The sequence below is a fragment of the Muntiacus reevesi genome, chromosome 8 (genome assembly GCF_963930625.1).
Source record: "Muntiacus reevesi chromosome 8, mMunRee1.1, whole genome shotgun sequence".
Taxonomy (NCBI): domain Eukaryota; kingdom Metazoa; phylum Chordata; class Mammalia; order Artiodactyla; family Cervidae; genus Muntiacus; species Muntiacus reevesi.
The window spans coordinates 32,352,789-32,365,753 of NC_089256.1; the positions used below are offsets into that span (position 1 = coordinate 32,352,789).

At 41.3% G+C, this 12,965-nt stretch overlaps 1 protein-coding gene across 11 annotated transcripts in view; it reads left to right on the forward strand.

Moving 5' to 3' along the window:
- Positions 1-12,965, forward strand: part of OXNAD1 (oxidoreductase NAD binding domain containing 1) — a 45,723-nt gene that overhangs the window by 9,516 nt on the left and 23,242 nt on the right. For 10 of the 11 annotated variants that reach the window (XM_065943493.1, XM_065943488.1, XM_065943484.1 and 7 more), the window contains 2 exons: positions 569-686; positions 1,006-1,069. In XM_065943493.1, the coding sequence (XP_065799565.1) occupies positions 577-686; positions 1,006-1,069 (174 nt within the window). In that variant the 5' untranslated portion in view covers positions 569-576. The remainder of the gene's footprint in view (positions 1-568; positions 687-1,005; positions 1,070-12,965) is intronic. The other variant, XM_065943494.1, reaches the window with a different exon arrangement.

A 12,965-nucleotide genomic window follows, 5' to 3' on the forward strand; every position in this document is an offset into this window, starting at 1 on the left:
TACTATGTATGACTGGACTCGTAGAATAGGTGCTTTGTATAGGTGCTCTTTTGAGTCTTTTCTGTCATTCTTTTCATTTACTGAGGTATTTGTGTTATTTATTTTACTGCCTGTGGTTGGAGTCTGTTTATTCTCATTGCTGTGAACCTCAGAAAATTTGTCTGCCCTTTTCTCTTTATCTCATAAGAAATATTAAAGACTTATGTGGTGCTCTGGGCGGAATATAATTACTAGGCAGTTATAAAATCTGCTGTCCTCTTCTGTGATAGTGTAAGATCAGTCCCACGAGCTTGGTCAAAGATTTTGGAAACTAATAGAGGACAGGAATATTTGACAGCACCGATAATTATTGATACATATGCATGTGTTGTGGGGATCAGTTGACTCAACTCTAAATAGCAGCAGCAGTTTTGTCAGGGTAAAGTTAGGTTTATAATTGTTTTGCTGTTAGATCAGCTTGTAGCATCAGCAACAAAAATCCAAACTCATTTTCACTGGCCCCTAAGACAGTCTGATGTTTCCCTCCTTTTTCTTGGAATGTTGTGACTTTGAGTTTGCTGTCTCCCAGGAAACACCATGGTGGTCATGATCCCCAGGCTGCTGCGAGGCTCTGTGGGCGCCATCTGCACTCAGGCGGCTCTGCTGAGATTGACACCCAGCGCTTTGCGCCACCTCACTCGGAGCAGGTGAGTGGTCATCTTCAGTGTCGTTGGCAGTGGATTTTCAAAGAGCCTGGACCTGCTGAAGACGGTTGGAGGCAGGTCGTAGCATCTTTCTGAACTGTGCCTGGTGTCAGTGGGTTGTAAGCTTTAGTTAGTTTGTAGATTCCCATGGGCTGTTCTCTAGGATTCATAATGTTATATTGTATCCTGGACAGCCAGTTATATTGTGTACTGGATGGTGTTCCTTTCCACTCACAGGTACTGGATAGTCACAATAATTAATACTATAATTAATTTTTAGGAGGATAATACTTAAATAACCTAATTTTACTTTCTATTAAAGTGTAATGAAATCCAAAAGGAGACCTGATCACTTGGAGAGAACTGCAGATGTCGTTCGCCAGGAGGTTTGTATCTCGGGCCAGGGCAGGTTCTCCTAGCTTGCAGTCTGCACATGGTTAGGCCTGGATTACCACAGCGGCTTTAGATGAGCTTGAATCCCTTTGAGGGACAGTCTGGGCAGGTTTGTTATATTTCTCTCCAGAACTTCTCCAAATGTGACATAGGACAACTGATTTGAACAGACGATAGCCACATACTCCAGTCGTTCCCTTGAAACTCAGAATGGATGGCTTTGTTTCTGATGAAGGGAGTGTTGTAGCAACGGAGGGAACTGACCTCACAGGCATAAGGTTTAGGGTGCTATTTTAGGAAGAGATCTTCCTTTAGAGCCTCAATTTTATGAGTAGCTTGCCTTTTCTTTCTTTTTTTGGCACCATGTCTCAAAGTCCTTGTTCTTATCCCTACTTTAGAACACCTTCTTAATTCATCAAAAGGGAGAAAGCACTAACAACTGAGAAAGGAAGGTGAGTGAGCTCTCGTTACCTTCCCATGTACAGAATTTTTCCTCCACATTCAGACCATGGAAGGGCTAATCCACCAACCCGAAGGGGTGTCACGGGCTGGAAAGTAAAGGATCCTTACCCTTTCCCTCTGGGAGTAACCCCATTTTCTTTTAAAAACATAAATTAGATATTTGATTTTTCTTTTGAATGATTCTTCAAATACTTGGTTTGTGTTTAGCTTAGTTTTATAAGTATTTATAACAGTTAAAAAACTATGTATTTTATATAAAGAAGGATTATCCACTTCTATAAACATGGTCAGAAATTATATTGTTGCTGTAGTTTAGTTTTTAGTGTTAATAATAGAATTTAATGTAAGAGAGCATTATTTAGGCTCCACTTTTCAAGCTTATTCTACTTTCAGAAAATTGCTTTGGGACCAAGAGTGGTGTATTTGTGGATTCAGCTTTACGCTCGTGTGATTTTGAGGAGTCTGTGTAAAAGTAGTTCAGCATAATAGATTTATGGATGTGTAGGAAAATATGCTTTTCCCACTGATGATAAATCTGAAAATACTTTTTTTGGTTTGTTCAACACACAAAAGTGCTGATTCTGTAAATGTGATATTTGTTAGAATTCCATTTTGAAAAGTGAAATCTTGCCAGTTTTGAAGAAAAAGCAGTTTATTTAGCAGGCTTGGACTGTACTTTTTTCTTTTGTATTTTGAGGCAGGTGGAATTAAGAGTTGAGTTTGGCAGCCTTTCCTTAAAGGGCAAGATAGTGAATGTTTTAGGCGTCCAGGGCCAAGCTTAGTTACAACTACAAAACTGCCTTTGTCATGTGAGGATGGCCGTAGGCAGCATGTGGGCAAATTGGTGGGGCTGTTTGCCAGTGAGATGGTATTTACCAGAACACCTGGATTTGGCCTATGGTTTGATTGTAGTTTGCTAATCCCTCAGAGTAGCATTTCAAAATTTGCCAGGACAAAACTATGGAGACTTGTGAGAGGTTATTTTGAGCCAAGTTGAAGAAAACTTGACAGAAAGTCAGTGTAAGCTCTGTTAGCGTGAACAGCTGAGGGTTTTCACACCCAGAAGTCAGAGATTTGTGGGGTGATTCCAGTTGTGGCATCGCTTTGGGGGAGGCAGGGGCAGATTTTTTCCAGCAGCCACTCCTCTCCTGTTTCTCGTTTCCACTCCTCCACTACAGAAGGAGAGCAGGAGCTGGGGGCGGGGTCTGGGTGAAGCTTGGGGGCATCGGGAGCCGTGACCTCCACGGTGTGAGGTGACCACCGCGGTGTGAGGTGTCCGCCGCGGTGTGAGGTGACCGCCGCCGTGTGAGGTGACCTCCGCGGTGTGAGGTGACTTCCGTGGTGTGAGGTGACCGCCACCTCACCCACGCCCCCAGAGAGCACACGCCCCCGATCCCCGCCATAGAGCGGGCCCTCAGCTTGGACGCGAGGGCACCACCGGCTCCTCAGGTCTGGCCGGATCACATCCGGGTTCCCTCATCTGCCGGCCCTGCCATGTGGCGAGAGCGCTTCACAGACTTCCCCACGCGTCACTTCCCGTCAGCTCCAGCCCGGGAGGCAGCCCAAGGGTTGCTTGGCCTCTGCCTCTTCAGCAGAGGGGACAGAGCCTGGAACCAGAGGGGAGCGCCACGTCTCTGATTCCTAGTCCCTGGGACCCTGCGTCCTGAACGGGGCGCTCACCCCGCCGGGAGGGTCCTTTCTGGACTTGCACGGTTCCCTCTGCAGGATCCCTGAACGGCCATCCTGTGATGTTAACACCTCTTACCTGGGCCCTGTAGAGTCCTGCTGATGCAGGGAACTGAGCTCTGAACTCGGGCTCACGTTTTTTCCTTTTAAGGATCCAGTGTAAACAGTCTGGGTAACCTTAGAGATGTCAAGGAGATCAGAATAGAGATACTGCAAGGCAATAAGGATTATTCAGGCAAGACTAAGCTTTCACCCCGGGAGTCACTCACTCCCTGCTCGGCCTCTATGGAGGACTGGCTCTCTGAGCAAGACATACTCTTTTCATCAATTACTGGGAGATTCTGGTAATGAAAGAATTTTAAACTTACTAATCCTTATGTTTTCTTTGAGAAACATACCAGACGCTAGGCTAGGTCCTGGGGCTGCAGTGTTGAAAACGTTAGATAAGGTTCCTAATCTCAGATTCTCAGTGGTCAGAAGAAACTGATTCTGTGTACCTGATTAATTCTAGTGCACTAATCTTTTTGCTCCCTCCTTCTCTTTTTTTCTTTCTTTTTAAAGTTTATTTTTATCAAAGTGTGATTGATTGACAGTATCATGTTAGCTTCAGGTGTACAGCACAGCAGTTCAGTTATACACATGCACACTTACATGTGTGTGTCTTTCCAGATTCTTCACTTACGAGTTATTACAAAATACTGAGTATAGTTCCCTGTGCTATGCAGTAGGTCCTTGTTGATTATCTGTTTTATATATAGTAGTATGTGTATCTTAATCCCTGACTCCTAACTTATTCCTACCCCTCTTCCTTTTGTGAGTCTATTTTGTAAATAAGTTAATTTGTATCATTTTTTTAGATTCCACATATAACTGATACCATATGATACTTGTCTTTTTCTCTCTCTGGCTTCAGTTCATATGATAATCTCTAGGTCCATCCATGTTGCTTTAAATGGCATGTTTCATTCTTCTTTATGGCTGAGTAATATACCATTATATACATGCATATATATATATACACACACTCACATACATACATACATATGTATTATATATATATGTAGTAATATACCATTATATACATACATATATATATATATACACACACTCACATACATGCATACATATGTATTATATATATATATATACGTACCACATTTTCTTTGTCCATTCATCTGTTGATGGACATTTAGGTTGCTTCCTTGTCTTAACTGCTGTAACCATTGGGTTGCATGACGAGGGATCAAACCTGTGTCCCTTGTATTAAAAGGCAGATTACCATTGGACCACCAGAGAAGTCCCTCGTAATTTTAATTTGCATTTCTCTATTGATGAGCATTGTTGAGCATCTCTTCATGTGTTTATTGGCCATCTGTATATCTTCTTTGGAGAGGTGTCTATTTAGATCTTCTGCCCAGTTTTTGATTGGGTGGTTTGATTTTTGATTTAAGCTGTGTAGTCTATTTGTACATTTTGGAGATTAATCCTTTGTTGGTTGCATTGTTTACAAATTTTTTCTCCCATTCTGTAGTTGTCTTTTCATTTTATTTATGGTTTCCTTTGCTTTCCAAAAGCTTTTAAGTTTAATTAGGCTCCATTTGTTTATTTTTGTTTTTATTTCTATTACTCTGGGAGATGGATCCAATAGGATACTGCTATAATTTGTGTCAGAGTGTCCTGCATATATTTTCCTCTAGGAGTTTTATAGTATCCAGACTTGCTTTTAAGTCTCTGATTCACTTTGAGTTTATTTTTGTCTGTAGTGTTAGGGAACATTCTAATTTTATTTTTTCACATGTAGCTGTCCAGTTTTTCAAGCACCACTTATTGAAGAGACCATCTTTCTCCATTGTATATTTTTGCCTCCATCTAGATTAATTGACTATAGGTCTATGGGTTTATTTCTAGACTTTCTATCCTGTCTGTTGATTTATATGTTTGTTTTTATGCCAGTACCCTACTCTTGATGACTGTAACTTTGTAGTATAGTCTGAAATCATGAGTCTGATTCCTACAGCTATACTTTACTTCCTCCAGATTGTTTTGGCTCTTCAGGATCTTTTGTGTTTCCATACAAATTAAAACATTTTTGGTTCTAGTTTTATGAAAAATGCCTTTGATAATTTGATAGGGTTTTCATTGAATCTGTAGATTGCATTGGTTAGTATAGTCATTTAGACAATATTGATTTTTCCAATCCAAGAACTTGGTATATCTTTCCATCTGTTTGTGTCATCTTTGATTTCTTTCATCAGCATCTCATAGTTTTCAGAGTACAAGTCTTTTATCTCCTAAGGTAGGTTTATTCCTAGGTATCTTATTCTTTTTGATGTGATAGTGAATGTGGTTGTTTCCTTTCTCTTTCTTATCTTTCATTGTTAGTGTGTAGGAATGCAGCAGATTTCTTGTGTTAGTTTTCTATCCTACAACTTGACTTAATCACTGATGAACTCTAGAAGTTTTCTAGTAGCATCTTTAGGATTTTCTATGTATAGTATAATGTCATCTGCAAACAGCAACAGTTTTACTTCTTTTCCAATATGGATTCTGCCCCAGCCTTTTTTTTCTCTGATTGCAGTGACTGGGACTTCCAGAAGTATGTTGAATAAAAGTGGCAAGAGTGGACATCTTTGTGTTATTCCTGATTTTAGAGGAAATGCTTTCAGCTTTTCACTGTTGAGTATGATATTAGTTGTGGGTTTGTCATATATGACTTTTATTATGTTGAGGTGGGTTCCCTCTAAGCCCACTTTCTGGAGAGTTTTTAATCATAAATGGATGTTTAATTTTATCAAAAGCTTTTTCTGCATTTATTGAAATGGTCCTGTGGTTTTTGTTCTCCAATTTGTTAATGTGTTATGTCACACTGATTGATTAGTGGATATTAACATATTATTGATTGGGGAATTTTTGCAGAAATTAATGCTTGTAGCCAGTGATTTGTTATGTAAGTGAATATTGAAACATGGTGGTCAATAACATTCAGGTAACAAAAGACGTATAAGTATGTCTCTTGTCAATGATGTGTTAAAAAATTCTTGCATCCTTGGTATAAATCCCACTTCGTCAGGGTTTGTGATTCTTTTAATGTATTATTGGATTCAGTTTGCTAGTTGAGGATTTTTGCATGTATGTTCATCAGTGATGTTGGCCTGTAATTTTCTTCTTTTTGTGGTATTTGTGTCTGGTTTTGAAATCAGGGTGATGGTGGCCTTATAGAATGAGTTTGGAAGTATTCCTTCCTTTGCAATTATTTTGGAATAGTTTCAGAAGGATTGGCGTTAACTCTTTTCTAAGTGTTTGATAGAATTCGCCTGTGAAGCCATCTGTTCCTGGAGTTTACTTTGTTGGGAGTTTTTAAATCACAGTTTCAATTTCAGTACTTGTAATTGGTTTGTTCATATTTTCTCTCTCTTCCTGGTTCATTCTTGGGAGATTGTACCTTTCTAAGGATTGGTCCATTTCTTCCAGGTTGTCCATTTTATTGGCATATAGTTTTTTTGTAGTAGTCTCTTATGGTCCTTTGTGTTTCTGTGATGTCAGTAGTAACTTCTTTTACATTTCTAATTTTACTGATTTAGGCCCTCTTCCTTTTTTTCTTGATGAGTCTTGCTAAAGGTTTATCAATTTTGTTTATCTTTTCAGGAAATCAGCTTTTAGTTTCATTGATCTTTTTATTTTCTTTATCTCTATTTCATTTCTGCGCCATTTATTTTCTTTATCTCTATTTCGTTTCTGCGCCAATCTTTATGACTTCTTTCTTTCTACTAACTTTGGGTTTTGTTTGTTCTTCTTTTTCTAGTTGCTTTAGATGTGAGGTTAGATTGTTATTTGTGAATTGTCTTATTCCTTAGGTAAGCTTGTATTGCTATAAACTTATCTCTTAGAACTGCTCTTGCTGCATCCCATAGGTTTTGTATGACTGTGTTTTCATTTTCATTTGTTCTTAGGTATTTTTTACTCTCCTCTTTGATATCTTCAGTGATTCATTGGTTGTTTAGTAGCTTACTGTTTAGCCTCCACATGTTTATTGCAGTTTTTTCCCCTGTAATTGATTTCTAATCTCATAATGTTGTGGTTGGAAAAATTACTTGATATGATTTCAGTTCTCTTAAATTTACTGAGGCTTGCTTTGTGGCCTCGCATGGGAGCTGTCCTGGAGAGTGTTCCATGTACATTTGAACCTTGCTACTTTCAGATGGAATGCTCTATAAATATCACTTAAGTCTATCTGATCTAATGTGTCATTTAAGATTTGTGTTCTTTTATTCTGTCTGGATGATCTGTCCATTGATGTAACTATTACGGCGTTACTGTCAATTCTCACTTTTTGTCTGTTAACATTGGCCTCATATACTGAGGTGCTTCCTGTGCTGGGCACACATGTTTACAATTGTTACATCTTCTTGGATTGATTCTTTGATCATCTTCAAAGTGGACACACTTTGATCAGAGATCAGTGTGTCTTTCTTTATTTCTTGTAACAGTCTTTATTTTAAAGTCCATTTTGTCTGATACAAGTATTGCTACTCCTGCTTTCCTTTGATCTCTATTTGCATAGACTGTCTCTTTTCTCTTTTCATCCCCTCACTTTCAGTCTGTGTGTGTCACTAGATTTGAAGTAAGCCTCTTGTAGACATCATATATATGAGTCTTGTTTTTGTATCATTCAGCCAGTCTGAGTTTTTGGTTGAAGCATTTAATTCATTTACATATAAGATAATTATCGCTTATATATGTTCTTACAGTCTCCTACATATGAATGAGTTGTATTCTGGGAGTGCATTTGTAAGCCCAGTTTGTTTGTAAGTTCAACAGAGTTAACCTAGGCATCCAGCTTTTACAGATAACTTTTACAGAGATGTGAACTCACGTGATTGGACATGTGAATGCATGTTGCATGTTTGAAAGTTAACAAATTGAAGGTTCGTATGTAGGGGACTTACTGCCATTTTATCAATTGTTTTGGATCTGTTTTTGTAGGTATTTTTTTCTTCCTTTGCTGCTCTTTTGTTCTTCTGTGATATGATGACTATCTTTAATGTTGTGTTTGGATTCCCTTTTCTTTTTTGTGTATATACTTATTATAGATCTTTTACTTGTGGTTATTGGGTTTTGATATAGCAGTCTGTATGTGTATATATATGATGGTTTTAAGTTGCTGGTCTCTTAATTTCAAATGCATTTCAAGTGCCATGTGCTTGTACTCACCTCATGATTACTGGTTTTGAGGTGACTCATATTTGTGTGTGGATTTTTTACTCTCTTTACTGTATGTTGTCTTCACCAGTGAGCCTTCCCATTTCATCATTCTCTTGTTTTTAGTTGTGGCCTTTCCTTTTCCACTTAGAGAAGTTCCTTTAGTATTTGTTGTAAAGCCAGTCTGGTGGTGCTGAATTCTTTTAGCTTTTGCTTGTCTGTAGAGCTTTTGATTTCTCCATCAGCTCTAAAGGAGAGCCTTGCTGGGGGTGTTCTTGGTTGTAAGTTTTTCCGTCATCACTTTGAATATTGTGTGTCATGCCGCCCTCTTCTGGCCTGCAGAGGTTTTGTTTTGATTTTGTTGTGCTTTGATACCAAGTTGGAGGCTATTTGGGGCTTCCCTGGTGGCTCAGACGGTAAGGAATCTGCTTGCAGTGTGGGAGACCCAGGTTCAATCCCTGGGTCTGGAACATCTCCTGGAGAAGGAAATGGCAACCCACTCCAGTATTCTTGCTTGGGAATTCCATGGACAGAGGAACCTGGCGGCTGCAATCCATGGGGTTGCAAAGAGTCAGACATGACTTAGTCCTGGAAGAGATGATGGTGGCTTAGAGCAGGGTGGTGGGGATTGGGGTGGGGCTGATGGGATTCACAGGTGGTGTGGGGGGGTCCACATAGATAGAAGAGGACAGGAGAGCCAGAGACTTGTAGCTTTGGGGTTTGGATAATCGGGGAAGATGATGGTGGGGGCTCATTTGTTAAAACAGAGAACAGGTTTGGAGGAGGGAATAAAGGGCTCTGTTTGGGGATAGCCTGGGGGGGAGGTGGCAGGTGGATGGAGTTACAGGTGAGATGAGATTAGCCATGAGCTTTGTCAGCTCATGTCAGCTGTTAATCTACATGGAAATTCATCATGCTGTTTTTACTGGTTTTGTATGTACTTGAAATTTTCCATAGTGAAAAAGGAAGAAACGTTGAGAGATAAAAGCGTTCTATGTCAGCTTATGTTGTTTGAGTTGAAAACTGAGGTCGGCAGTTGAATTTATGAGTTTGGAGTTCGCTGCTGGAGATAACCGTGTAAGCCACGTGGAGAGGAGGGGGCGGGCTTGCGGGACTCTGCCTACGATGTGCCCACATCTTGCAGTCAAGTGGAAGAGGACTAGCCAGTGGAGGAAACGGGGCGGGAGGGCGATGAGCAGGTGTGGGTGAAGCCAGGGGGAGGAGCGCTTCTGGGAGGGTGCAGGCAGCCACGTGGATCCCGAGAGGCCAGCGCCAGGCGTCGTGCAGTGGGTGGTGGGGCCAGAGTGACCACCTTCCATGCATCACTGAGTGTGAACGCCTGCCAGACTGGAGGGGAGTCGAGTGGGAAATAAGAAAGTGGAGCCAGGACCATGGACTGCTCTTCAGTTTTTTATGTGGATGGGAGCAGAGACATGGGGTAACAGCTTGATGAAGGGAGAGGCTTGTTTTGTGTGTTGTATTTTGAGAGGAAGCAGAGCACAGTAGTCAAGTTTCTGGATTCAAATCTCAGCTTTGCCACTTAGCAGCTCTGGGACCTCAGTTTTCTCACATACAAAGCGGGGATGTTAGTGATACTCGCTCCTTAGGGCTGTTGTGACAGTAGAATCAATTACTGTGCATGCAGTGCCCAGTGAACTCTGTCTGTGGGCGTTCACCGGCATCTCCTCCTGTGGCGGGAGACCCTGGTGTGCGTGTTGTCATGGAGACAAGTGAGAAGAGGGTGGTGCCCAAGAAAGGGAATGCTTGAGGGGCAGAGGGCAGACTCAGTCCGGATGGGCGGCTGAGTCTTCGGGAGGAGCGGGGAGAGTGTGTGGTCACACCAGGCTGCGGTGCTGACAGCTCAGCCACCGAAGAGGTCGTACAGGTGGCAGAATGTGCGCTCTTTCTTCATCAGTGATTTACTTCCGTAAAAACCTTCTCGTCATCAGATTCCCACTCATCAGGTTGCTCTACGGCCACAATTGAAATCATGTTTCTGGGCCTTGGTGTGCTTATGTGTAAGATGACACACTATCCTTGGTAATGACTAAATTTTCCTTCAGTCCTGCAATGCTGTGTGCCCCGACTGTGTTTTTGTTACAGGTTGTCTCCAGTCCTAACTTGGTCTAAATTTTTAAGCCAGCAAAAGAATGAATGGATGTGGAAGGGGGAAGGCAGCCGGGTTTCCCAGAGAAAGGCCCATTTCCTGCAGAGACTCCTGTAGCAGCAGGAAACTCAAAATACCATCCACAAAACCTCAATTAGTGTGATGGCATTTCCTTTTAGGTGCTGACTCTGTCAAAGCATGAGAAATGTGTGCTACTGAGAGCTCGCAAATATATTGTTTTATTGAACAGTAGAAGAGTTATTTTATGGAAAACTTCATTTCCTGCCATGTGTTTTACCTTAGGACGTGGCCAGTTGAGGTTTCAGTTGCGAAATCTTCTGATTCATTGAGCATGAGAACAAGTACAAATGTTAAAACATGTAGTTTCTCCATTGTATTTTGCCTTTTCACTAAAAGTAGAGAAAGAATAGCATATAACCAGAGCCATGATGACAGATCTTAATTACATGAAATCATTTTCAGAATAAAAATGATGTGGCCTTCAAAAAGATTTTGCTAATGTTTTTCACTCTACATCGCCAGAAATCTGTATATAGTGAACAGTATTTGTATTAATAAAATGAAATATTAAGAGGGAGACATGTCTTTAAAAATCCAGGATTGTGCAAGGTAGTTTGCATTTTTGCCTAGGTTATTTAGACTAATAGCCACAGGAATGTTGCCTTTTGTAGTAATACAAGTAGGCAAAAAGCACCTGGGAATTTTTTCATGAAGGCTTTCCAAATGAAAAGTGGACCTTTTCAATAGGAGGTGTAACTTCTTTCTCTTCTTCATTGAATTCTTTATTTGGACTTTGACAGACGGTTGTTGATGGTATTTTACATGGTCTAACATTTGCTGACCGAGCAAGCTTGCATTTCAGCTCAGTTCTCTGCACTTTCCCCCACCCCCCTTCCCCCCATGACTATGAATGTCACTTCCCTGCCACCAGGTGACTCTTTGGGATGTGTTTAAAGCTTGCACTTACCTAGATTTTAATGAATCTGACAGAAGCCCATTTAACTGTTTTGGTGAAATAATCGAGCTTTTGGCTGTGTTTTCACGGATTATTATACTGAAAGAAAATAATGAAAACAAATGTTTCCTTTTTGTAAACCTAAAAAAAAATTTGAGAATATTAATGTAACGGAGAGTCCCCTGATGATCGTTGTTACTTGTCTTTGTAATAAGATGTTTAGAGTATGTGACTAGAGTATGTGAGTAAGAGTCCTATCCCACGAAAAAAGTCCCTGTCTTCCGTGCTGTCTTCTATGTTTTGAATATGAACTAGGCCAGGCTTTCTTTAATGGTCTCCCATCTCCTTTCTTTCTGTTTTGACCATAAAAAGCTCCTGAATTTCTACTAACCTTTGTTATAGAAACCAGTTTTAGGTCACTGATTGCAGCCATGAAATTAAAAGACGCTTACTCCTTGGAAGGAAGGTTATGACCAACCTAGACAGCATATTTAAAAGCAGAGACATTACTTTGCCAACAAAGGTCCATCTAGTCAAGGCTATGGTTTTTCCAGTGGTCATGTATGGATGTGAGAGTTGGACGGTGAAGAAAGCTGAGCGCCAAAGAATTGATGCTTTTGAACTGTGGTGTTGGAGAAAGACTCTTGAGAGTCCCTTGGACTGCAAGGAGATCCAACCAGTCCATCCTGAAGGAGATCAGTCCTGGGTGTTCATTGGAAGGACTGATGTTGAAGCTGAAACTCCAATACTTTGGCCACTTCCTGCAAAGAGTTGACTCATTGGAAAAGACCCTGATGCTGGGAAGGATTGAGGGCAGGAGGAGAAGGGGATGACACAGGATGAGATGGCTGGATGGCATCACCGACTCGATGGACATAGGTTTGGGTAGACTCTGGGAGTTGGTGATGAACAGGGAGGCTGCGATTCATGGGGTTGCAAAGAGTCGGACATGACTGAGCGACTGAACTGAACTAAGAGTTTTGATCCATTCTGCAAATATTGACTGAATCTTAAACTATGTGTTTAGCCCTGTGCTTAAGGTAGGGAGTTGATCTAGATGTCCATTCTATCTCTTCCTGCCTGCAGGAGGCTTGTGGTCTGCGTGTGGAAAAGATGTGTTCATGAATATTTCTATTTACATAAAATGCTAAGTTAGGTTGAGAGGCTGGAGATTGGAGGGAGGACCTGTGCAGTGCCCGGGGTGTGGGTTGGAGGGTGTCAGACAGGACTGAGGATCCCCCATGCCCTCAGCAGGGCTTTGAAAGGTAGGCAGGTGTCAGGTGCCCTTGAGGGCTGGCAGGCTGTCTGGTTGGGCTGGTACACCAAGAGGGGCTCGAACTGGTGGGCGTTGCCCAGACCTCTTAGCATTCCGTTTGCAGTTTAGTGTTAGGGAGCCCTTAGGAGTTTGGAGCGGGAGAGTGACCCACCAAGGTCCAACAGCCTATTGGCTGTTTTGAGG